The 23,108-nt window shown below is 58.1% G+C and overlaps 1 protein-coding gene across 2 annotated transcripts in view; it reads left to right on the top strand.

Annotated features, from left to right (window-relative positions):
• Positions 1-23,108, top strand: part of Fbln1 (fibulin 1) — a 63,337-nt gene that overhangs the window by 1,649 nt on the left and 38,580 nt on the right. For both annotated transcript variants that reach the window (XM_015501801.2, XM_015501802.2), the window contains exons 2-8: positions 5,641-5,746; positions 11,297-11,432; positions 12,953-13,124; positions 16,136-16,195; positions 17,236-17,337; positions 17,909-18,046; positions 19,142-19,279. In XM_015501801.2, coding sequence (XP_015357287.2) covers positions 5,658-5,746; positions 11,297-11,432; positions 12,953-13,124; positions 16,136-16,195; positions 17,236-17,337; positions 17,909-18,046; positions 19,142-19,279 — 835 coding nt within the window. In that variant the 5' untranslated portion in view covers positions 5,641-5,657. The remainder of the gene's footprint in view (positions 1-5,640; positions 5,747-11,296; positions 11,433-12,952; positions 13,125-16,135; positions 16,196-17,235; positions 17,338-17,908; positions 18,047-19,141; positions 19,280-23,108) is intronic.

The raw sequence follows: 23,108 nt of genomic DNA, 5'->3' as shown, positions 1-23,108 counted from the left end.
CCTCATGCTCCAGGTCTCTCCTGACACTACGCTCTAGGTCTGCTCAGGCGCAGGGGTCTTCTGTGGGGATTGCTTGTTCTTTGGCCTCTGATAGGTGTGGCTAGTGGGCCTGGGACTGGTGCAGAGCTGGGCGGGTGCTGGGCTCACTGGGAGGCTTGGTGCCCATGAGTGTGGCGTTGGGCTGAGGCCCGTTACCCCCAGGTCCATTCCACCTGTGGCAGGTGGCAAATGGTGTCTGACCCCTGGGAACTGTGCACCCCCGTCCGCCTCGACACCAGGCACTTCAGGTGGGGTGTGGCTTTCCAGGAGGTGCTGGTGAGTCTTGGGCCCGCATTGAAGACATAAATGAGCAGGGCTGGGAGGAGAGGTGCCTCTGTGGGCCTCAGAGTCTCTGACTTTTGTGGTGGGGCCATGAAGCTCAGGGTGCTGGCTTTTGGAGCCACGTGACCCAGGTCAGTGAGCCTGGGCAGCACTGTGGCCACCTCAGCAGGCCCCTGGGAATGTGTTTGGACCTTGCCCCAAACCCCTGAAATTTTGTTGAATTTCTAAATCCATCTTCATTCTTTTTAAAAGGTCACAGTTTGCGTAGTTACTGAACATTTTAACTTTTCCCGTTTGGAGTCCCATGTCATCTCTTGTGCCTCCTGTCTGGCTGTTCTGCAAGAACATCTTAAAAGACAGTGACCAGGGGCTGGGGCTGTGACCCAGGGTTAGAGTACTCGCCTAGTAAGTGCCAGGGATCAATCCTCAGCACCACATAAAAATAAATAAATAAAATAAAGGTATTGTATCCAACTACAACCAAAAAATAAAAGTTAAAAAAAAGACAGTGACCAAATTCATCTCTTCCCAGTGCTCAGATTAGTGATTAGAACGGCAATGGCTGAAAACGTTGAGTTCCTAGGCAGAGCATCGGCTCCTTTCCTAACACCTGTGGGCAGGTGGCCCACAAACACTGACTTTTGGAAGTGTTTTTTGTTTGTTTGTTTTTGCACTGGGGATTAAACCCAGGCACTTTACCTCTGAGCTACATCCCAGCCCAGCCCTTTTAATTTTTTATTTTGAGACAGGGTCTTCCTAAATTGCTGAGGCTGGCTTCGAACTTGCCATCCTCCTGCTTCAGCCTCCGGAGTTGCTGGGATTGCAGGCGTGCACCACCGCACCCAGCTTGAATGTATTTTTTATTGTAGTAAAATATGCATCACATAAAATGTACCCTCCTAACCAGTTCAGATGGCACAAGTAAATTCACATTGTCCTGCAGTGTCACCACCTGCCATCTCCAGAGCTTTCTCATCTTCCCCTCCCCCTCCTCAGCCCCTGGCAGCCCCTGTCTTACTGTGAACCTGGCTCCTCTTGGGACTTGTTAGGTGCCATTGTCCTGGACCACAGTGATTTTCATAATGGAGGAAAGCTCGCTTGCCTGGAAGGGACAAATCTGAAAACAGCAATTTGCCTTTCTAAGTGGAATGTGGCTTGGAGGAGACGCGTCTGGGGTGGGGTCGGGACAGCACTGGCTTTTGTGCTTCAGAGCGCCCGCCCTGCGCCGTCATGGAAGTGCCTGGGAAGACGTGGGTGGCTCTGGCTTTGGAGCCCAGGCTAATAACAGACCTTGTCTTGCTGAGACACACACAGCTTTTAAGGACCGACCTGCTGCAGAGACTGCCGTGGTTGGTGTCTTGAGCCGTGACCAGGGGGTTCTCCAGCAGTCCTCCTGTGGCTTGGGGACAGCCAGTGCTGAACTCCCACGGCTGTCTCCAGGGCCAGGAAGTGGCAGTTCCATAGCCTCTAGCCCAGCCTGAAATTCTAATCATCCCTTCACTCTGTGATGGCTGGCTCAGGGATGTCCCCTGGGGCCACTCCTCCAGGCCCTGGGAAACAAGGGAGAGGCCTTGCGGGGTGGGGGGGTCCTGCCCAAGCAGCCTCTGCATTTTAAGGGGGGTGATCCCGCTGCTCGCCAACCCCCGCGCCATGGTTCTTTGTAATTAATACTCTGTGAACCCCCAGGTGTGTGCTGGGCGCGGGAGAAAGATGCCCTCCCAGGCCACAGTGAGAGGAGAAGGATGCCCTCCCTGGCCACGAGGAGGTCTGAATTCAGGGGCTACAGGACAGAGGAGCTTTGGAGGCTGCTGGAACAAGGCCTGACGCTGGAGCCCAGGCCCCAGAGCTGGAGAGTGCCACTGCTCAGTGTGCAGTGCCCGCTGAGCGCTGGGCAGAGGTGGCTACACACTGGCTTGGGGCGGTGCTCACTAGTCCACGTCACTGGTCACTTCATTCAGCCTCTGTTCTCGATTCTGCTTGAAGTTTGGGTTCCGAGAAATCCCTGAGGTGACAGTTTGGCTGCAGGGTGCCCACAGGTACACATTGTGGAAGAGAGCAGTGGACTGTGAAGGGGAAGGAAGGAATTAGGAAGGACCAGACGACTTTCCGTGCACCCAGTGACCTTCAGTGGCCGTGCAAACCCCACTTCCCAGAAGGGTGTGGCCGAGGTTCAGGCCACAGTGGGAATCTGCCTGGAAGGGGGAGCAGGAACTCAGACCTCTCTGTCCTGAGAGTGCTCACTGCCCCGCTGTCCTGTCCCCAGAGCAGTGGCAGTCCTTCCAGAGGCGCATTCTCCCTGCGGACCCCTCTCAGCTTGGGCTGGAGCTCCCAGCAGGTCCTAGGCAGATGCCTCAGCCTCGACCAGGAGCCACGAGCCAGGCCAGTCCCGCTCCCTGGAGTCCCGTAAGCCCCTGCAAGCCACAGGTCCCCACTGGACACCCTAAGATTTCCACTCACAGCTGCGGGTGTGTACTTGGAAGCCTGCTTTCGAGGACCAGGGGACAGAAAGCATTCCTCCCTACCCCCTCCGCTCCCCGGCTCTGTGACTTTAGGGGAAAAGATTTAAATCAGTGTCCACAGTTTTTTACTCCTTCCTGGGAGTCAAAAATCAGAAGTGCCCCCAGCCCTGGGCAGGGAAATGAGTGCGGCCCTGGGCTACTTCTCAACAGTTTGACTGACACACACACCACGAGATGAGTTTCAAGGACCGGGGAGGGGAGCAGGCAGAGGAATGGGCCTTCTCTGCAGGGACGCTCATGGGCCAGGGTCTTGCGGTTTGGGGATTGTTTGTTACAACAAGGACAGGAATGCCCTCCTGTGTCCTGTCCACCACTCTGTGTCATTGCTGTCCAGCCCAGCAGTAGTCTCTTCTTGGTTCTTCCTGGTCTCTCTGAGGAGGCTGAGCTGATTCCCATGCCCCTAGGGTCCGGGTGACAGAGGCTGATCCCCAGGCCTGTCCCCAGGCCAGGGCCCCTACATTGCCCCCCTAGGCCCGAGTTCCAGCCCTGGGGCTGCTCAGGGCGTTGGAACTGCATCCCAGGGACATTCTGAGTTTCCTGGTGAACTGAAGGTCTTGGTATCTGATTGTCCTGAGAACGAGGTGCCCTGTTCCCGGGGCTCCCTGTCAGGAATCATCTCCGCAGCTCCGGCTGCTGAGTTCCTGCCCTGCTGAGCGGGGACAGGCATCTGTATGTACTTGGTTTTGCTTTTCTGCATCTAAGGGAGGCTGGGGGCTGCGGCTCTTCCGTGGGGTTCCACACTCTGACACCGGCTGTGCCTCCCGCATTCTCAGGGATGACAGTGAGTCAATCCCTGTCAATCGTGTAACCTGTGACCGAGCTCCTGTTACGGGGAACTTACTCTGTGTTTGGAACTTGATAAAGTTTGTCCGCCTCCTCGGCCACCCAGCAAGTTCTTGCTATCCACTCTAGCACTGAGAAACCTGTGGCTCCCGGTGCAGGAGCCTGGCCGGGGTCACAGAAGGTGCTAGAGCTGGCTCTGGGGCCCAGCCCATCTGGCTCCAAACTTCGGCCCTTTCTGCTCGGCTCCGTTTGCCATGCACCCACTTCTGTTCTGACGGATAGGGGAACAAGAGACGGCCGCACCCCAGGACCTCTGGCTGGCTTGGTGAAGCTGACAGTCAGAAGGTCAGAGGCTGGTGGTGTGAGGGCCAGGGTGGCCAGGCGGGAGCCCGGGCCCTGCATCAGGCTGGGTGGGTGAGCAGTCTGTGAGAGGAGACGAGGGCTGGGGCTGCAGGCAGGGGCTGAGGGCTGGAGTGTGGGGTGACCAGGTGCCGGGGGTGATGGCCACATGGGCAGGGCAGTCTTGCCGTCAGCCCCCTGCAGGGCATGTCACCATCATGTGGGGCTTGAACCACATCTCTCCTCTACTCGTGAGGTCCTGTGTTTGGTGAATGCTGTTTCTAAACAATAAACTGGAATGGGAGAGCCTGAGTAATAGGAGCCCAGTAGCTGGTCCCACGATGGCAGGCCTCCCTTGTGACAGTCCTCTGGCTTTGGTGCTCTGAGGCCTGTGGCTCCAGCCCACTGATGAGAGCAGCCTGTCATGACCACACCATCAGGGACCATGGAGGGACAGCTTGGGGGGTGGGCTTCCATCCTTGACCACCCGGCCAGCCCAGGGGAGCCCGGGGTTACAGGAATGGGTGGGGACTTCTTTCACTGCAGAGAGCTGCTCAGTCTTCCAGAAGCCCTGGGGGGAAGGGGAACCCCTGCAATAGTCTTAGGGGTGTGAGGACCCTGCTCCCGGCCTTGTGGAGTGGCCCTGCTGAGCCTCAGCTCCTGTGTGCGCTGGCCACGCCCATCCCGAATGCTCCTCCTGACCCTCTGAGAGGGGCCAGGGAGTCCAGGACTTGTGGTGGCCGAGGGCGCATAGTCAGGGCCAGTGGTTCAGGAAGTCTTGGTTTCTCACAAGAGCAAGACTTCCTGTGGCCACTTCCTGTGGCCACTTCCTGTGGGCGAGAGCCGGCCTTGAAGAGCGGAGGGCTCAGCAGGCTCCAGCCGTCCAGCCTGCGGGCACTTTTCCCCAGGGCCCTGGGAAGCTGATAGTGAGGAAGCCTGGTGTTTCCTGAGCCCATCTGCAGTGTCCTGCTGGGAGGTGGCCTCTGCCTGGCAGTGGAGGCCTTGGGCACTTGTCCTTCTTGGCCTGTTGACCCTTATGTTGAGAGCGAAGGGTGTGGCACCTTGAGACCCAGCTGCGCCTCCCAGGGGCATGGCAGGGTCTTCTTCCCAGGAGGGGAGGGCCCAGGGTTCTGAGCAGAGTGCCCTGGGACCACAGCCTGGGCTGGCAGAGGACCTGGGCGCCCAGCTCAGCCTGGTGCTGAGGGCCGGCTGCTCAGCCAGGTGGCTGGGCTCTGTCTTCACAGAGGGTTTGTGGCAAAGAGGGTGGAGGCGGTTGCCAGCGTGATTTCACTGCCGACCCCTCTTCCTGCCTTGGAGACCCCTCTCCGCACCCCTGCAGGGACTCCGGCTGGTTGTGCCTGGGTGCTTCCCATGCACGGCTGGGCAGGGCCCTCTAGATCATGCAGGCAGTGACCCTGACCCATCCCTGATGGGTGGCTGGGGCAGGGGTGCTGAGCTGTACCCCATCAGAATTGCGGGGAACAGGCTGCTTCCTGGGGTCGTGGAGTTCTCAGTCCTCGTCTGCAGAGTGACTAAGGGAAGTGCCATTTGTGCCCGCTGCCCTTCCATCCCTAGCCAGATGTTCTGGTCAGGGCTAAGGAAGCAGCTGTCCTGCTGGTGCGCCTGGAGGGTGGGCAATGCATGGCAATTCACCCGCCTGCTGTCCTCTCCCTCACAGTGGGCGCAGACGTCCCCATGGAGGCTTGCTGTGCAGATGGACATCGGATGGCCACTCAGCACCGAGACTGCTCGCTGCCATACGCCTCGGAGTCTAAGGAGTGCAGGTGTGTTTGCCCGTGGCCACCTTCTGACCCGAACAGTGTTTCTTTAGGGGGAAGTGGGGGAGGAAGGACCCCCAGGGACAGGCAGGACTCACCCGCGGGCCAGCTGGGCTGCATCTTGTCCCCCTCCCTTCCCCGCTCCTTCCTCTGCACCCGAAGGCCTCACATAGGACCCTGCTCTCCCTTCTGGGCCCCCCTGTGTATGTGGGGACATCTGATCCCTTCCCAGGGCTGGAAGCAAGTAGGTTGGGGTTTGCAGCCCAGCCTGTCCCATCTGGGCAGCTGTAGGCGAGTCTGTTTCTTCCAAAGAAAAGAGCGTTTTGTTCTGGGAGTCAGTGAGATTGTGGGACTGGACGTGTTTTTCCAGTGGACACCTGAAGGCTCAGAGGCCACGCCCTAAGCAGGAGTCCACAGACAGTTGTCCACCACACTCCACAGCTGACATCTGGGCTGACTGTCTTCTCTCCCTTAATTGACTCAAGCATCCTCAAAATTTGGGATAATATATATTTAGAATAAATGATGAGAATAGGTCATGTTGATCATATCATGAAAAGAATAGCAAGCTTTTCAGAGCACCTACTGCGCGCTGTGCATTTGACATACACCGTGTTGTGTCACCTTGTTATTAATCCATGTTATAGACAAGGAAACCGGCATCCCGTGTGCACAGCTGGTAAACTGTGATGCTGGGCTCCGAGCCATGCCTGCTGGCCCGGGAGCACGTGGCAGGGAGGTGGAGGAAGGCTTCCGGGGTTGGCTGCCCCTTTGTTTTCTCTGCCTCTAGTCTGACTCTGCGCTGCCTTGGTCCTGGGCACCGTGCGTGCTGGTTGGACGGCTGTCACAGGAGGATGCACAGGGACATCTCTTTTGCCTTTGTGCTGGCGTTGACTGCGCTGGGGCTTCAGAGGGGCGGAGTTGACTGGAAGCCACCCGTCAGCTGCGCAGAGCCCGAGAGCGAGCTTGGCTGGCAGAGTGCTTAGCACCGCAGCTGCTGGTGGTTGTGTAGTCAAGTGGGTGTTCAGCGCCAAGGGTTCTGCTTACGGGCTACGCTGCCCAAGGCAGCCTGGCCCTGGGAAGGACAAGGCTAGAGGTGAGAGCTGAGCCCGACTGGATCCTCGGTTTCCCCCAGTGCACTTCTCCTTCAGGTTGGTAAGATGATTGCAGATGATGCCTGAAACCAGCGGCACCAAGCCACATGTGGGAGTGCCAGTCTCTGGGACACTGCCCGAGGACAGGGACTCAACAGGCATCAGGCTCCTTGCAGAGAGGAGACAGCAGTTGTTCTTGACCTCATCCCAGCAGGGGCACCTTCCACACCCACTAGGAGGTTCCTGATCCCCTGACCTCAGAGAAGACAGTTTTCCCCAGGAGGTGGAGCTGCCTGGCCCCTGTTGACCCTCCGCCTGTGTCTCTGTGTCTCCTCCTCTCTCAGGGCCGTGGAAAATTCCGGCAGGGTTGTGTGGGTTTCCAGATCACAGTGTCCCCAGGATGTGTTATTGAGCACCCAGGACACCAATCAATGTCATCGAATGCGAATGACTGGCCCTTTGCTTTACTGAGGCCGGTTGGCTCATCCCAGGAGTCACAGGCAGGGGCTGAGCCACCTGTGGGACTCACAGTTTAAGTAAATCTCCACTTTCGTTCCTTTAGCCCATCAGTCCTTGTTGACCCTGGTGCTGTTGTAAGCTCAGGTGGAGGGGGGGCTGAGCCCCATGCTGGGCCTCCTGGGCAGGAGTTGAGGGTGGAGGCCACCAGGGTTCTCAGGGTTGGCTCCCCAGGGTGGGCAGGGGGCTCAGCGAGGCTGGCAGGGGTCAGGCCACCTGAAGCTCTAGCAGTGCCGGGTGCGGGGTGGGCGGGTGATGCTGGCTCTGAGGTTTCCTCCATTCACTGGTCATCTTACACTGTGCCCTCATCAGGTCCAACATTCCTTAGATCCCAATCCAGATCCCCCTAAAACCTCGGGCTGGACTTCACCCTCGAGTCCTCACCCTCTTGGAGGAACGTGGCCCGCGAGGAGCCCACTCGGCTGTCTCTGAGCCGACGTCTCCAACAGCCTGTGTGCTTCACCAGGGTCATGGGGGCAGCGGTTCTGGCTGAGCAGGGGAGGTCAGGGAACGAGGAGGCCAGGCCTCAGGAGCTGCCTTTAGAACATGCCACGACTAACCTTAGGATGGTAAATGCACGTTGGGTTTGTAAGAGGGTCGTGTGTGCCACGTGGGGAAGAAGATCCTGGGGAGGGAGTGGGGTCTTCTGCTCAGGGCAGGTCTACCCTTAGAGCTGTCAGGGATGGCATCTCCCTGAGAGGCCATCTGAGCCAGCCCTGAGGGAGGCAAGAGCCAGCTGAGTGGAGTGTGGGGAAGGGCATCCAGGCTGGGGAACAGCCAGTACGGAGGCTCAAAGGAGCTGAAGTGCAGGCTGACCCGGCAGCAGCCGGGGGCCAGGGGGCTGCACAGAGTGAGTGGTGGCTGGACTGGGCAGAAGGACATGAGCTCAGGAGGAATCCAGGCTGGCCAGGGTGCTGCAGGGTGGTTGTCCCAGGCCTGGTGGCCGTGGCAGAGGCTGACTGAAGGGCTGAGAGCTGGTGGAAGGTTCTGAGCAGGGATAAGTGGGCGCTTATCTGTCTGAACTTGCCTTTAAAAGGGACCCTGCCTGGAAGGAGGGGGGGGAGGGAGGAAGATGGAAGCCCAGGCCCTAACTGACTGTTTTAACCATCCCGGGAGGTGCTGGTGGTTTGGAGCTGGGTGAGAGCCCGGAGAGAGGGAGAGACTTGGCTGGCTGTGGGCGTGACTTGGAGGCAGGCCGCCGGGTTGTCCTTACTGAGTGGAGTGGGATGCAGAGGTGGCCTTAGGCTCCGCTCCAGGGCCTGGCTATGAGGGGCTGGGCAGGCAGTTTAGGTGACAAGGGGCACTGGAGAGGCAGCTGGGGTGCTGGGACGGGCACATTTGTTTAGGGGGCACATGTGTCTAGGGTGCCCTTGGACATCTAAGAGGAGATCCAAGGAGGCCTCTGGGAGCCTGGTCAGGAGCTGGAGGGCACAGAAAGGAACACCCACCTGCATGCAGGTGGCACGAGAGGCTGGTGGGTTGGCAGGAAGGTGAGGTGGAGGCCCTGGGGTCCTGCTCTGTGGGGCCAGTGAGTCCTCGCCCTCAGGCCTCATTAGGGTGGACAGGCCTCTCACAAACCCACCATGAGCCGAGTGCAGAGATGCAGCCTGTCACCCCAGCCACTCGGGCAGCTGAGACAGGAGGATCACAAGTGCAAAGCCAGCCTCAGCAACTTAGTGAGGGCCTGTCTCGGGCTGGGGATGTGGCCCAGTGGTTAAGTGCCCCTGGGTTTAATCCTTAGTCACAAAACAACAGCTACCAAAACAAACAACCCGCCCCTGCACCCCAGGACCAGGACGTGCTTGGCAAGTCTAGCCAGGGAGAGCGTTTGGGGCAGATGACGGAGGCTCTGCCAGGACAGGGTAGAGTGACCAGCTTTGTGACTCTCCCCAGAATGGCACCTAGAAACTCTGGTTCTTTGGTTTACACACTGGCTCCCTTGGCAGTCCCGGAAGAGGGGGCTGCAGCTGGGCAGCTCTGTGCTCCCCTCCCGGTGCCCTGCAGCCAAGACCCATTGCCTTCAACGTGCGCGAGGACAACCATCAGCCCAAGGTCACCCACCCAGGAAGTGAAGGTGGGTGGGGACGGCAGCCAGGGTGCTCTGGGCTGACTCTTGATATGGCCTTTGCCAGCCACTCCAATGCCAGGGCCAGTCGGACAAAGGCAGCCGTGACGTTGGGTGAGGCTTTAACCTCCAGGCCACTGCTGTGCCCCAGGGCTCAAGGGCCACTGTGACATGGCTGGCTGAGGGAGGTGGCCTTGCCTGACCCTGCAGGCGAGGAAAGCCTTCCTGAGGCTGAACTGCTTGTCCAGGACGCAGCCAGAGGAGAGCAGGACTTGCAGCCAGCCCTCCAGATGGCCGCCCTGGCTCCTTCCCCTCAGGACAGGGTCTAGCACCCGCTGCCCCCCGAAGCTGGAGAGGAACCGTCCCCCCCAGGCCAAGGCTTTCAAGTACCTGGAGCCTGCACCGCCAACCAGCAGGCCAGAGGGGCTGCAGCCGGTTGTTTTAAACAGTGGTAAAAAGTATGCGACCCGAGACACACTCTCCTGGTGTCTGGGTGTGCGCTCCCGGGGCAGTTAGCCACCCACGATGGCCAGCCAGCGCGCCAGCGCCTGCCTCCCGGGCTCTTCGTCCAGCAGAGGCGGAACTCTGCCCTTCCTCCTGCTCTGCCCCAGCCCCCGCGACGCCCTCTGTTTTCTGTCGTGAACTTAGCCACTCCAGGACTCGTGTTGGTGGGTCACACGGGCCTTGTCCCTCTGTGGCTGCTCGTGTTCCTTGGTGTGGTATCAAGGTTTCCTTCTTCTCAAGGCTGAATGCAGACCAGATGGCCGGCCTGTCGTGAGCACTGTGGGCAGGCCTCTCTTTCAGACCCTGCTCTGGATTCTCTCGGGCACACACCTAGAGCAGGGGCGCTGGGTCCTGATTCTATTGTTAATTTTTTGAGGAACCGCATGCTGTTTCCCAAATGGCTGCCCCATTTCCATTGCCGTGAGCAGAGCGTGAGGGCTCGCTTCTCCACTCTGCTCCAACATTTGTGACTCTCTGTTTAGCAAAAGGGTTTTGAATGAATGTGTGGAATGTGGGGATCTGGTAAGGGCAAGGACAGCGCCGGCAGTTTAGTGAAATGCCTGTCATTTGCTCATTTGTGAGCCTGGGCACGGTGTGTAACTGCTCAGTGTAGACAGATCCGCTCTGAAGCCAGGGGAGTCGTGAGCCAGGGGAAGGCTGGTGTAGACTTCGGTTCCTCCAGGGTGGTGGGGGGGACGGGAAGGTGGGGGCTGTGTCCTGGGGCAGAGGCCACCTGGATGGCTGCACGGGGAGGCTGTTAGCCCCGCCCTCTCTCCCAGACGCAGTGGGTGATTCTTCTGCCCTTGCTGACTGTGGCGGGAGCTGGGGTCATTTCTGGTCTGGACGGGAGTCGCCCGTGCACACACACCTCCTGCTTGCTGCCTGTGGGCCAGCTCTCTGGTCCCGGCTCTCTGGTCCCTGGTCCCCTGGCTGTGACCCTGGCAGGTCACGTCCTCCTCCCTCGCTGAGGCCTCCATACCCGAGAGGCGTGGCAGAGCTGGGGGCCACACCAGAGCCACTGTTGCAGCTTTTAGCTCTCTGGCTTGTCCCTGTGAGCCTGGACGGTGGGTGTGAGTGCTGAGAACTCAGTGTGCTGCAGGACGAGGTGGGCCGGCATCGGCAGCCCCGGGGCCGTGTCTTAAACATGGGGACGTTCTGTGGGAGAGGCGAGGCTCAGAGCGGACTCTTCCCTCTGGGTCACAACTCCGGGTCCCGACTCAGCCCATATACCACTCTGCAGTCTTTCTAACTACACATTTATTGGGCACCTTCTGTGTGCCAAGTGCTTGTGTCTGTCCTGGGAAGCCGCGGAGGACAGAGCCCTGTGACAGGCCGTGGGCCACTGCAGACCTGTGCAGCCCTGCCCTCTGCCCCCAGGATGGTCCAGGAGCAGTGCTGCCACAGCCAGCTGGAGGAGCTGCACTGTGCCGCGGGCATCAACCTGGCCAGCGACCAGGACGCCTGTGTCCCGCCGCGTGGTGACAACGCCAGCCTCGAGGCCATGTTTATGAAGGTGAGGACCTGGGGACCACATGGGGCCACCGCCACCCCTGACGGCCACAGGCCAGGGCCCCCATGAGCAGCACTGTCCATCACACCACTCCCCTGGCCCACCCCCTGGCTGCCTGGGCCAGGAAGGGCAAGGCCACTCAAGTGCCCCCTCCCACACAGGTGGTGGGTAGAGCTCACCTACAACCTCCAAGCTGGCTAAAGGGTGAGAGGCTGAGGTGCGGCGCCCCCTAGGAACACGGGGAGGACCTGGGAAGCCTGCCCAGGCCTCAGACACAGTGCAAAGGTCAGGCCGTCCAGGGCCCCGAGTTCTCGGCTCAGTTCCTTTTGAGCCCCCTGACAATGTCCAGGAGGTCCTCGGGCTCCTGTGTGCCTCAGGCTAGTTGGGCTTAGAGCTCAGAATGGGCCCTTATAAGGGCCCCTGATAACACATGACTTTTATGACCACCCTGGAGGAAAAAACGGAAGTTCAGAGAGGCCCCACTCCAAAGTGGCCTCTCAGCAGCCTGTCAGGGGACCAGACGGGCTCCCACCCTGAAGGTGAAGTGTGTGAATCACTGGCAGAATCCCTTTCCCCGAGTGCTGCTGGGACCCACCTCCAGACCAGGTCCCTGAGGGCCACCTAGTGATGTGGGAAGACCCACAGAGCCACTCGACCCCTCCCTTACCTCTGCTGAGGGACAGAAAATAAGCCGGGCAGGAGGAGGCCAGGTTTGGAGGCTGAGAAAGTACCAAAGAGTGGAGTCCCTGAGCCCTCCCCTTCCCACCAGGAGGCAAGGGGGGGGGGTTCCTGGAGCAGGAATCTGGCCCGCGTCTGGATTCTGGAGGTGTCACGTGGGCTCCTTCCTGGGGGGCCTGCACACAGATGGGCCATAGAGGGAGACCCTGTGGGCAGGGACCCCCAGGCCCCTGAGGGCGTTGGCTGGGGGAGGCGCTGCGGTGAGGGAGCTGGGGGAGGCGGGTGGCCTGGTCAAGGTCCTGGCAGCAGGACCTGGGTGTCCATGGCTGCCTCCTCGCAGGGCTGGGCTCCACTGGTGCCACCTGCAGGCCGTAACCCTGTCCCCTGCCTGGCTGGTGCCTTAAGGTTCTTGTGCTTTCAAAGCACAGCCTGGACCCCCAGGAGCCTGGGGGACGACGTGCGTTCCTTCCAGGCGCAGTGGAGACATCTTAGACCACACAAACAACCAGCATCCAGGGCTTTGTGGGGCTCCCTCTCCCTGGAGGGGTGGGCGGGTGGGGTGGTTCTGCAGGGCAGGGTGTGAGGGCAGTCCTTAGCAGGTTGGGAGAGGAGGCAGGACTTGTGCTGGGGGCCGGGCACTGCAGGCCCCCTTCCAAAGCTGATCAGGAGAGCTGGGGACTTGGTGGCTTCGCTGTGTACCGTGGAATTTCAGGGAAGCACCTAGTGGCTAAGTCAGACGTGCCCCCCACCCGCTGTTCATGCTGAAGACCAGGGGAATCTGAGAGGCGTCCCCTGGGTCCCTGTGGGACCCTGTGTGGGCCTGTCTGAGTTTTTGCTATTTTCAGAGATGCTGCCACTGCTGTGTGCTGGGGCGGGTGGCCCAGGCCCGGGGCCAGAGCTGCGAGCCCAGCCTCATGATCGGCTACCAGTGTGGGCTGGTGTTCCGGGCATGCTGTGTCAAGGGACAGGAGACGGCGGACTTCACCCCTAGGGATGTGGGGGACCTCCAAGACACAGGTAACCCCCCTCTTCCCTCTTGGGTGGTGCACGGGTCAAGGTTCTTCGGGGGGTGTGTGTGTACATAAGCAAGGTTGGCCCTCTCTGTCCATGGTTGTGACATTCATGGATTCAACCAACCACAAATCAAAAATATGGGAGAAAAAAAATTGCATCTGCACTGAGCATGTGCAGACTTTTCCCCATGTTATTCCCTAAATAATATAGCCTAACAACTGTTTACTTAGAATCTGTGTTGTATGCTCACAGCCACAGCAAGGTTTGTAGCAGCTCGGTTCACAATAGCCAAGCAATGGAACCCACTAGGTGCCCTTCAACAGATGAATGGATAAAGAAAATGTGGTCTATGTACACTATGGAATATTTCTCAGCCATAAAGAAAAATGAAATTATGGCATTTGCTCATAAGTGGATGGAACTGGAGACTACCATGCTAAGTGAAATAAGCCAGTCCCCCAAAACCAAAGGCTAAATATTCTCTCTGATATGTGGATGCTAACCCTCAACAAGTGGGGGAGGGAAGAATAGAAGTTCATTGGATTAGACAAATGGGAAGGGAGGGGGGTGGAAATAGGAAAGATAGTAGATTGAACAGGTCATGACTTTCCTATGTTCATATATGAATACACGACCAGGGTAACTAACTCCACTTCATGTACAACAAGAGTGGGAAGTTATACTCCATGGATACATAATATGTCAAAAAAACACTCTTGAGTCATGTGTACGTAAAAAAGAACAAACAGAAAATATTTCATTGTGTATATGTATATAAAATAATAATAAGAGTAAAAATAAACCAACAACCCACACTGCGTTTATGATTTCTCAGGTATAAAGTGGGGTGAAGTCACAATTTTTAAAGTCACAATTTTTAAGCATCGACTCACTACCACTTATTAAAAAGAATATTTTCCCCATTCTTCTACATTGAAGTTACAATAAAGCAAGTGCTTGTACAAAAATAAAAGAGAAAGAAAAGAATTTGTGTTGTTCTAGGTGTCAAAAGTAAGGTAGGTATGGTAGTGCACGCCTGTAATCCCAGCAGCTCAGGAGGCTGGGGCAGGAGGATTGCAAGTTCAAAGCCAGCCTCAGCAACTTAGCAAGACCCTGAGCAATTTAGTAAGACCCTGTCTCTAAATCACCTATATATTTAGCCTTTGGATTTTGGCATTGGCATACTTCACTTAGCATCTATGTATATGTATATACATATATCAGTGGGGAAGTGCTCTTGGGTTCAATCCCAGGTACAAAAACAAACAAACAAAAAAAGTAATTGAGCATACGGAGGGTACATGTAGGTCACGTGCAGATCCTGCACCATGTCATGTAAGGGACTTGAGCATCCGTGGATTCCAGCGTCCCTGACGAGTGCCGAGGGCATGTGGGAATGGACTTGCGGGAGGTGCTGGAAGGATGGAGAGTGGAACACGGTGCCCCCTCTGGGTTCCACCCTGCCTACAGCTCTGGCTGCCTCTGCTCAGTTTCTGGGATGTGCAGCTGGTGCTCGAGGTCACATGGCCAGCACACAGAGCAGGGGCCTGGTGGGAGCCCCCTCTCCCTCTGGAGCCCAGGGTGTGTGGCCAGAGGCTGGAGGTGCCTCTTTCAGGGACAGATGCTTCCTCAGCAAGGGGCACGTCCAGAGGCAGCTTCCGGAGGCTGCAGCTGGGTGCACCAGCCCTGCCCTCCCTCCCCTCTGTTTGTCCTGGGCCTTGTGGTTTGGCTCCACCCTGTAGGAGACTTCCTGGTGCCTGTGACCTCTCCTGCTTGCCCGGTGGCCTCCAGTGCCAGAGTGGAGTACCCTGGAGAGGCACCCTATCTGCCCTGCCCACGCCTGCTGGGTCTTTGTCTGTTCCCAGCCCTCTCTGGGCTCTGCCCCTTTCTGTTGAAAAGGGGGAAGGTACAGGAAGGGGTTAAGGGGGAAGAACTCTGCCAGTTGGGCATGGTGGCACACGCCTGTCATCCCAGAGACTTGAGAGGCTGAGCAGGAGGATTGCAAGTTTGAGGCCAGTCTAAGCAACTTTGTGAGACCCTCAGTAGCTTAGTGCGACCCTGTCCAAAAATTTTTAAAAAACTAAAATAAGGGCCAGGATGTAACTCAGTGTGGTGCAGAGCATCCTGGGTTCAGTCCCCAGTACCCCAAACAAACAAAAATAAAAGGGTAGCGCTCCCAGGTCTCTCAGTCACGCCATTCTCCCTCTAGCTTTGTGACCCGTGGCTCTGCCTTGATCAATCACATTAGATTTTAGTTTTTCAAGTCCAGGCTGCTGCGGTCACTGTTGAGCTGACTTCTGATGTGGAATTAGGACTACATTCCTGCTCCCTCCTGGGCTTTTGAAGTCAGAGATGACATTTTACAGTAAACAAGCCCAGCCCTCATCCTGGGCAGAGTTCCTCCGTGTCTGGGAGGTTTCTGTGATTTCTGTCTCCTGCTTTGGCCTCTCTGGGAGGTCTCTGTGGCTCCAGGTGTTTTCCTCTCCTGTCTTGGATCCACTTTGATCCCTGCCCCAGACTTCTCTCCAGTGGCACCTCCTCTGTGGGGGCTTCACGGTGGCCTTCCTGAAGCTGGCGTTTATGGTGGGCCTACTGTGTGCTCCCCAGGCACACACCCCCCCCAGGCCCTGCGGGTGTGCAGGCCGCTGTGGTCTGCAGCAGGGCTGGGGGAGTCAGCTGGAGGCAGCGAAGGCCTGCTGGGGCCCGCAGGGCGGTTCAGGCACTGGCCACATGCTCTGCCATGGGCCTTGGGGGTCTTATGGGGAGGTAGAGACCGTGTCCCAGCTGTGGGCCTGGAGTTAGCGATGGCCTCCCTCGTGCCTGGGCCCTTCTGTTTCTCAGACCTTGGAGAAGGTGAGCTACCTTCATGAGGAAAATTCTGTTTTAATGAGGATAAATGAGCGTTCCGCTGCTTTCAGGAGGACTGAGTGGTGTCCTGCTTGACACTGATGGGAAGTTCCTTCTAAGGTGAGGTGGACTCTAGGTAATCTCTCTTGCTCTCTGTTTCCCCTCAGCTAAGGTCTCTGAGGTAGAGGAGGAACAGGAAGACCCCTACCTGAATGACCGCTGCCGAGGTAAGGCCCCGGATCTCCACGGCCGTTCCCTGGAGACTTGAACCCAGGCCCCTGGGCCTGCCCTCCTGCTTCCCTAGACTCTCCAGAGCTGGCCTGGTGGGGCTGGTGGGGCAGGGGCCACAGCAACTAGTGTGAAAAGCCCCCTCTCTGCAGTGTGTGCTGGACATTCCCAAGCTCACAGGCTTCAGAGGGTGACCGCTGGCGTCCAAGAGGCCGGGAGACCTCAGGGAGGGGCCGAGCGTTTCTTGCCTTCCCGACCTGAGCCCCAGCCTCGTGCTGTCAGACATATTAACTTGTCTCACAGGGAAGCGTGGGAATATTTAAAATCCAGAGGGCCTTGGTGGTTGTTTCCCTCAGGGTCACACTCTCGCTCTTTCGTGAGCATCCGGGCATGTCCGGACTGGCAGGTCTGCTGCACATGGTCACCCAGCAGCTGGCCCTGTGGTCAGGTGTTAACTGGGGAGCCAGTTTAATGACAAGATGATGTGGTCGGGGTGCAGTGACAGGCAGCAGTGAGGCTGGGAGGGGAGGAGAGGGAGGGACAGAAAGCCCCAGGGAGCCAGCCTCCTGAGGGGAGGGTCTTCCTGGGGGAGAGGACAGCCCGTTTGCAGCAGCTGAGAGTGGCTTAGCATGATGACCAGCATGTGAAGGGCAGCAGGCAGGACCCTGAGGCCCTGGGCAGAGGCTTCTGCCCCTGAGGTTGCACTTGAGCATCGCTCTGGCTGCCCTGTAGGAGGTGAGGGGGCAGAGGTGGCTCTGGGATCCAGGGGGAAGCCAGGAACCTGCAGCACAGAGGCCCACAGCTGCTGGAGCTGGGACAGGCCTGCTTCCTCAGTGTCTGTGGCTGGCAGCAAGCTGCACCCCGTCCCTGCCTTGTCCCTCACAGCTCCACTGTAACTACAGAGGCCAAGCTGTAGGCTGCCTGATTTGTCAGACCCAGCGGTGACCAGAGCCAGTATCTGGGGGTCTCCCTGGGGCCGCGGGTGGCTCCAGAGACCTCTGGACGTGGCTGGCCCCGCTCACGCCGGCTCTGCTTGCAGGGGGTGGGCCCTGCCAGCAGCAGTGCCGGGACACCGGGGACCAGGTGGTCTGCTCCTGCTTTGTGGGCTACCAGCTGCTGCCTGACGGTGTCTCCTGTGAAGGTAAGACTCCGCCGCTCTGCCTGGAGCCTGTGCCAGGTCTGAGCAGGGTTGACAGGTCCCCTTGGTGGGCGGAGACAGCCTGGGACTGGCTCTCCAGAGTAGGCAGGGCAGTGGCTCCTGGCAAGACACTCGTCAGAAGAATATGACCCCCAGGGCTGAGAAAGGGCCTGGCTTTAGGGTCCACCCTGGCTCTGGATCTGGGACCGGCTGAGGGCCTTGGGCATGTCCCTCAGCCTCCCTTGGCCTTTCCCCAGCTAGGAGATGGGGAGATGCTGCCCCTTCATGGGGTTCATGGAGACCGCTGGACTCCAGTCCAGGGCCCAGCACTTACTCAGGGCCCTGGGTCTGCCAGTCGGAAGGCAGCGAATCCTTGGGCTGGATTTGGTGAGGGCTGGTCAGGGCAGCATCCCGAGGCACAGCGGGATGGGCTCACGGCAGGACCCAGCTCAGTTTGGGCAGTTTGACAGATGCAGGAAGCCAGTTCCGCCCCGGCTTCTAGAACTTTCCTCTGATGAAGTGCAGGGATCCGAAGTTCTTGCCTGGTTACTTCATGTCCCTGAATCTCTCCTAGATGTCAATGAGTGCATCACAGGCAGCCACAGCTGCCGTCTGGGAGAATCCTGCATCAATACCGTGGGCTCTTTCCGCTGTCAGCGGGACAGCAGCTGCGGGACTGGCTATGAGCTCACAGAGGACAATAACTGCAAAGGTACGGCCTGGGCTGGGAACCTCTCCCCAGCTGGGGCCGAGCGCTGAGGGGAGGGTGGCCCAGTACTGGTCTGGGCTCTGTGGTGCTGCCCCTGTGTGGCTGCCTGGGCTACTGTCTCCTCACCCACAGGAGGCCCACAGGGCGAGGGGAAGAGCTGGTGCCACATTAATGATGATGGCCCACTTGGGTTTAAAGGCTCAGTGCCTGGTCAGTTAAACCAGACAGAGAAGGATTTCAGGTGCTCACAGGTGCTTTGTACAAAAACAAACATCCCCCTCCAAAGAAAACAAGTGCTTTGCACAACAGCTGGCTCCCCTCTGGCTCCAGCTTCCTGGACGCTCAGAGCATCACCCCTTCCGCTGCGTAAAAGCGTGGCGTTTCTGACTGCTGGTCTCCCTGCCTGCCATTGGCAGAGAGTGTATGATGAGGACCTTTTAGAACATAGTTGTCTGCGCAGGGCTTCAAGCCCTCCAGAAAGACGGCAGCACTTGCATTAAAACATCCATCTTTGAATTATGAGGGTGACTCCAGAGCCAGGCACGCCCTCTGGGTGTCAGGGGGCCTTTGAGCAAGCTCAGGCTGCCAAGCCTGCTGCCCAGCCCAGTGATGGGCTGACCCCAGAGCCCAGGTCCAGGCCAGCTGATGCCCAGCTTTGAACGTCTGACCTGTCCAAGCTGCCAGGCAGGGCAGCCCTGACATCCCTTCCCGATGCAATCATTCTTAATATCTGGAACATTCTAAGCACCTCAGAATGAATAAGATATATAGAAGCTGTGTTTATTGGCACTAAGAAAATTGCCTTATGAAAGAAACATGCACTTTATCTGGATGAGTAACGATGGCTCCATCTGCCAGGGAAACGCCTGGGCTGTGTGTTTATACAGCCCTCGCCTCCCAAGGGCCGTGGCAGAGAAAGGCTGCGTTTTTAGTCCTCAGCAGCGGGAGCACTCTGTTTGTGACCTCTCTGTAGGAATGTTTGGGGTTGTAGTCTGAGTAGTGAGCATTTTTGATAAAGTTTTCTTGTGATATTGAAGTGTTGTGTGATGCCTCTGGCAGGACTCTTGCTAACAATCTCCTTTTTTTATGATGCACCAGATATTGACGAGTGTGAGAGTGGTATTCATAACTGCCCCCCCGATTTTATCTGTCAGAATACTCTGGGATCCTTCCGCTGCAGACCCAAGCTACAGTGCAAGAGCGGATTTATACAGGATGCTCTAGGCAGCTGTATTGGTAAGCCACGCTGCCGCCAGATGCACGGTCCACCAGGCGGGGAAGGCCTGGCTGTGGTCACACCTGGAATTGAGGGATGTGCAGAGCAAGGACCAGGGGTGGCAAAGCTTCTGTGAAGGGTCCCGTGGCAATCATTTTAGGCATTACGGGCCGTGTGGTCTCTGTCACAGTTACTCAACTCTGCCGTACAGTTCAAAGCCACAGATTGTACAAAAACAGCTGGGCAAGGTCATATTCCAATAAACCTTAATTTACAAACACTGGCCACAGGCTGCGTTTGACCAGGGCTGTGGCTCGCTGGCCACTGGTTTAGATGAAAGAGTTTGGATTTGGATTAGAGGCCTTTGGTTTTAAACTGCGTGGCTGAAGAGCACTTGCTTCCTTCTGTGAGCCTCGGCTTTCTCCCTGTGAAATGGGGGCAGCCGTGATATGTGGTTGTGGGGCCTGAGGCCGGGGTGAAGCCCACCGCCCGAAGCCACAGACAGCAGGGCGCTCGTGGGGGTGGACCTGCCACAGCCATCCACCTGTCAGAAACACTTGGTGTTCACGGTGGAGTTCGCACGGACAGGAAGTGGAGTGGCGGTTTCCGGGGACAGAGGTGGGGGGTTGTGGTTAGTGGGGACAGAGCTTCCGTGTGGGAAGATGAAAAAGTTCTGGAGGTGGACAGTGGTGACGGCTGCAGGAGTGTGTGAAGGTCCTAGGTGCGACTGACCTAAGGTGCTGAGGGCAGTGGACTGTGTCACGGGGACCTCACCAAGAAGGAGGTGTCAGAGGGAGACCCTGTGGAAGGGGAGGAAATCCCACATGAACCGAGTGTCACGACAGGAGCCGGGGAGACCACCCAGGCCCCAGGACTTGGTGTGGGTGAGACCTGCGTCCCCACTTCCATGTCGTCCAGCTGCCACTTGGCTCTGTCACTGCTTGCGGTGGTACCTGAGTCCGAGCTGCTGGCTTTCCCTCCCCTCTGCTCAGCTCCCAGGTCCTGCCCTGGAGGTCAGGGAGTGGCTGCGGGTGCCACCGGACAGACCCGGCCTACCCGGGGTGGCCGCAGCCCTTCCCCACAAAGCTGCACTACTGTGCAGATTTGTCTTGCTGCTGCCCTAACTTTTCTTACAGAATTTGTACTTTTCTTTGAAATGGAATTGAAAGCTCTTCCTCCTGCTTCTGACTTTACCACCTCAAGTATTGACAGGCAAGTGTAGCAGGGATCCCTTAGGGCAGGAGCCTCAGCTGAACCCGTCCCATCCTCTGCCCCTCCAGCCTCCCCTCCTCCCGTGCAGAGGCATCTGGGCTGTGGGGGCCTCTGCTGGTGGCCAGTCGGCCCCTTGCCAGCCTCTAGCTAACAGGACGGTTGTCGCTCGGCACTTGGGGCGGTGATCAGGGAGGCGGTGGATCCCTCAGGGCTCAGAGGTGGGGGGTCCTGCTCAGACTTGCAGCCTGCTTCGAGGGGCTGTGGGACGAGGCTGGCATCTGTTGAGGATGGAAACCCTGACTCATGGCAAAGTGAGCCCAAGGCCACCAGGAAGAGACCTCTGCCAGTCTCAACACAGGTCTCATCTTCCCTCCTCGGGGACAGCACGCTGAGGGGCGAGGTGCAGGAGCGGTGGGAAGAAGGGACCGTCCTTCTCTGTCCCCCCTAGGTCGGGGGAGAGCCAGGGCCAGGAGGGACAAAGCCCTTCCACAGGAAGGATGTGGCCCCCTCTGGGTCCGAAGTGAGATCTCCAGAGCTCTCAGGGTCCCCCTAGCCCAGTGTGCTGGCGGGCGCCGGGCGCCCTGTTCTGGAATACTCACTCCCCACAGTCAAGTCCAGGACCCATCTTTTTTTTTTTTTTTTTTTTTTTTTTTTTAAATAGTTATTTTATTTATTTATTTTTTAGTTTTTGGCGGACACAACATCTTTGTTGGTATGTGGTACTGAGGATCGAACCCGGGCCGCACGCATGCCAGGCGAGCGTGCTACCGCTTGAGCCACATCCTCAGCCCAGGACCCATCTTTTTAAAACTATCTTTTTTTATTGCAAAAGTTATCACATCTTCATTTACAAAGAAGTGAGACCTCAGTAGAAAAGACAGGCCCCAGGACTGGGCGGGTCTGCCGCTTGTTTTTCTTTCTGCTGGACGATAGATCTAGAAATCCCCCAGCGTCAGCTCGTTCCTTCATCTTTAAGTAGTAACTCGCTACATCAGCAGAGGGTTCTTCCTGGGGAGAGTACGTCCAGGTCGAGGAGCGCTCCAGGCCATCCGGGGGAGGCTACAGAGGCCCTGGGTCAGCAGCTCACGGGCCGCACCCCAGCAGCCTGCTCCGTGGTCCTTCCAAAAGGACCCAGAGCTCCCAGAACCCTTTCCAGCCCCCTCCAGCCACAGCCTGCAGCAGAGAGCCGCCCACTGCCGGGGCCTGGGTCGCTGAAGGCCTGAGACCGCCTTGTCTTCGCTGGGTTTTCTTTGTTCCGTTCCTTCACTCCTCTCCCTGTCCTCTGTCGTCCCTTCCTCCCTGAGGAGGAGAGAATTGGCCAGGCATGGCCCACACCCTGGAGCCCGTGTGCCAAGGGACACTCTCAGGTCCTGGGACAGCAGAGGTTCCACTGAGTCCCAGAGGCGCCGGGCCAAGCCAAGCAAAGGCCCTGACGGCTGGGCTTTTCCCACGTGGACCCCTAGGGGACCTCTAGGGGATCCCTAGGGGGAGGGTGGACCGCGGACCGGACCTAGGGGATTTTTTATATCGATTTGTGCTTCGCTTGTTCACCCTCCAGTTCACGCACTCACTTACCCATTGCCTGACGCGGTGGAGCTCTCAGGCCTGGGGACCCTCTCTATGAAGCTCATGATGTTTCTAGGAACACCCGGGTGCCATGGAACAGAATTTGGGAAACAGATCTCAGAGGGGTAGGCCAGCTCAGGGGGAAGGTCCGTGAGGGCTGAATGACAAATACCAACGTCTCTGTGATAAACACCAGTCTCGGTGGCCAGCACGCAGCCCTGGCAGTTGTGAGTGAGCAGCAGCGGGCATTCCGAGGAGGAGTGGGCCCAACCGTGTGCCCATAAAACCTTATTCACAAGCGCAGGCAGCGGCTGGACTGGCCCAGGGCTGGGGTTTGTGACCTTCACGTAGGGGACCTGGCACTGGCCGGGAGGCGAGACTCTAGCCTGGGCTGTTACCCCACACTGCTGCTGTGGACCTGGGGAGTCACCTGCTCTCTCTGGGTCCTGATGTCTTGGTGTAGGGCACACTGGGTCACCTCAGACAAGCTCTAAAGCGTGGCACTGGTGCAGAGGCCCACCCCAGGGTTGGGAGGAGCCGCCTGGCTGTGGCGGGGCTTCTGCCATCACTGCCCACTCTTGTCCCCCACCCCTCATGCTTTTCTGAACTAGGAGATTCTCGGAGGTGACTTCCCCAAAGTCGTCCTTTTGGAAGGGCCCCCTAGTAGCAGTCTCATCTGTGTTTTGACACCGCATCTGAGCGTGAGGCACGAGCTGATGCGCTACTTCCTGGTCCACACCGCCAGGTGTCCACTAGAAGTGTGCAGCCAGGTCCCCACTCTGGAGGCGTGTATGCCCTGGGAGGGAGTCTCCCAGGCAGGGAGCTCAGGGGACAGTTCTTCCCAGCTGGCCTCTGTCAGCACAGGCTCCATGACCCAGATGGGGACCTGGGAAGGCTCTGTGGAAGTGGCACCCAAAGCCATGGCTAGCAGGCAGAGGAGGGGACTGGGACCTCACCTGAGTGGGGCTGCAGTTGCTGCGAGGGCAGAGGACTGGCCAGGCGGGGCTGCAGAGGCACACAGGGCCCGGCCAGTGACCAGAGGCACCCAGAGCCTCTGTAGGGTTCAGCATT

This window comes from Marmota marmota, unplaced genomic scaffold, assembly GCF_001458135.2.
Source record: "Marmota marmota marmota unplaced genomic scaffold, marMar, whole genome shotgun sequence".
Lineage (NCBI taxonomy): Eukaryota > Metazoa > Chordata > Mammalia > Rodentia > Sciuridae > Marmota > Marmota marmota.
This window is presented reverse-complemented; position numbering and strand designations above follow the sequence as displayed.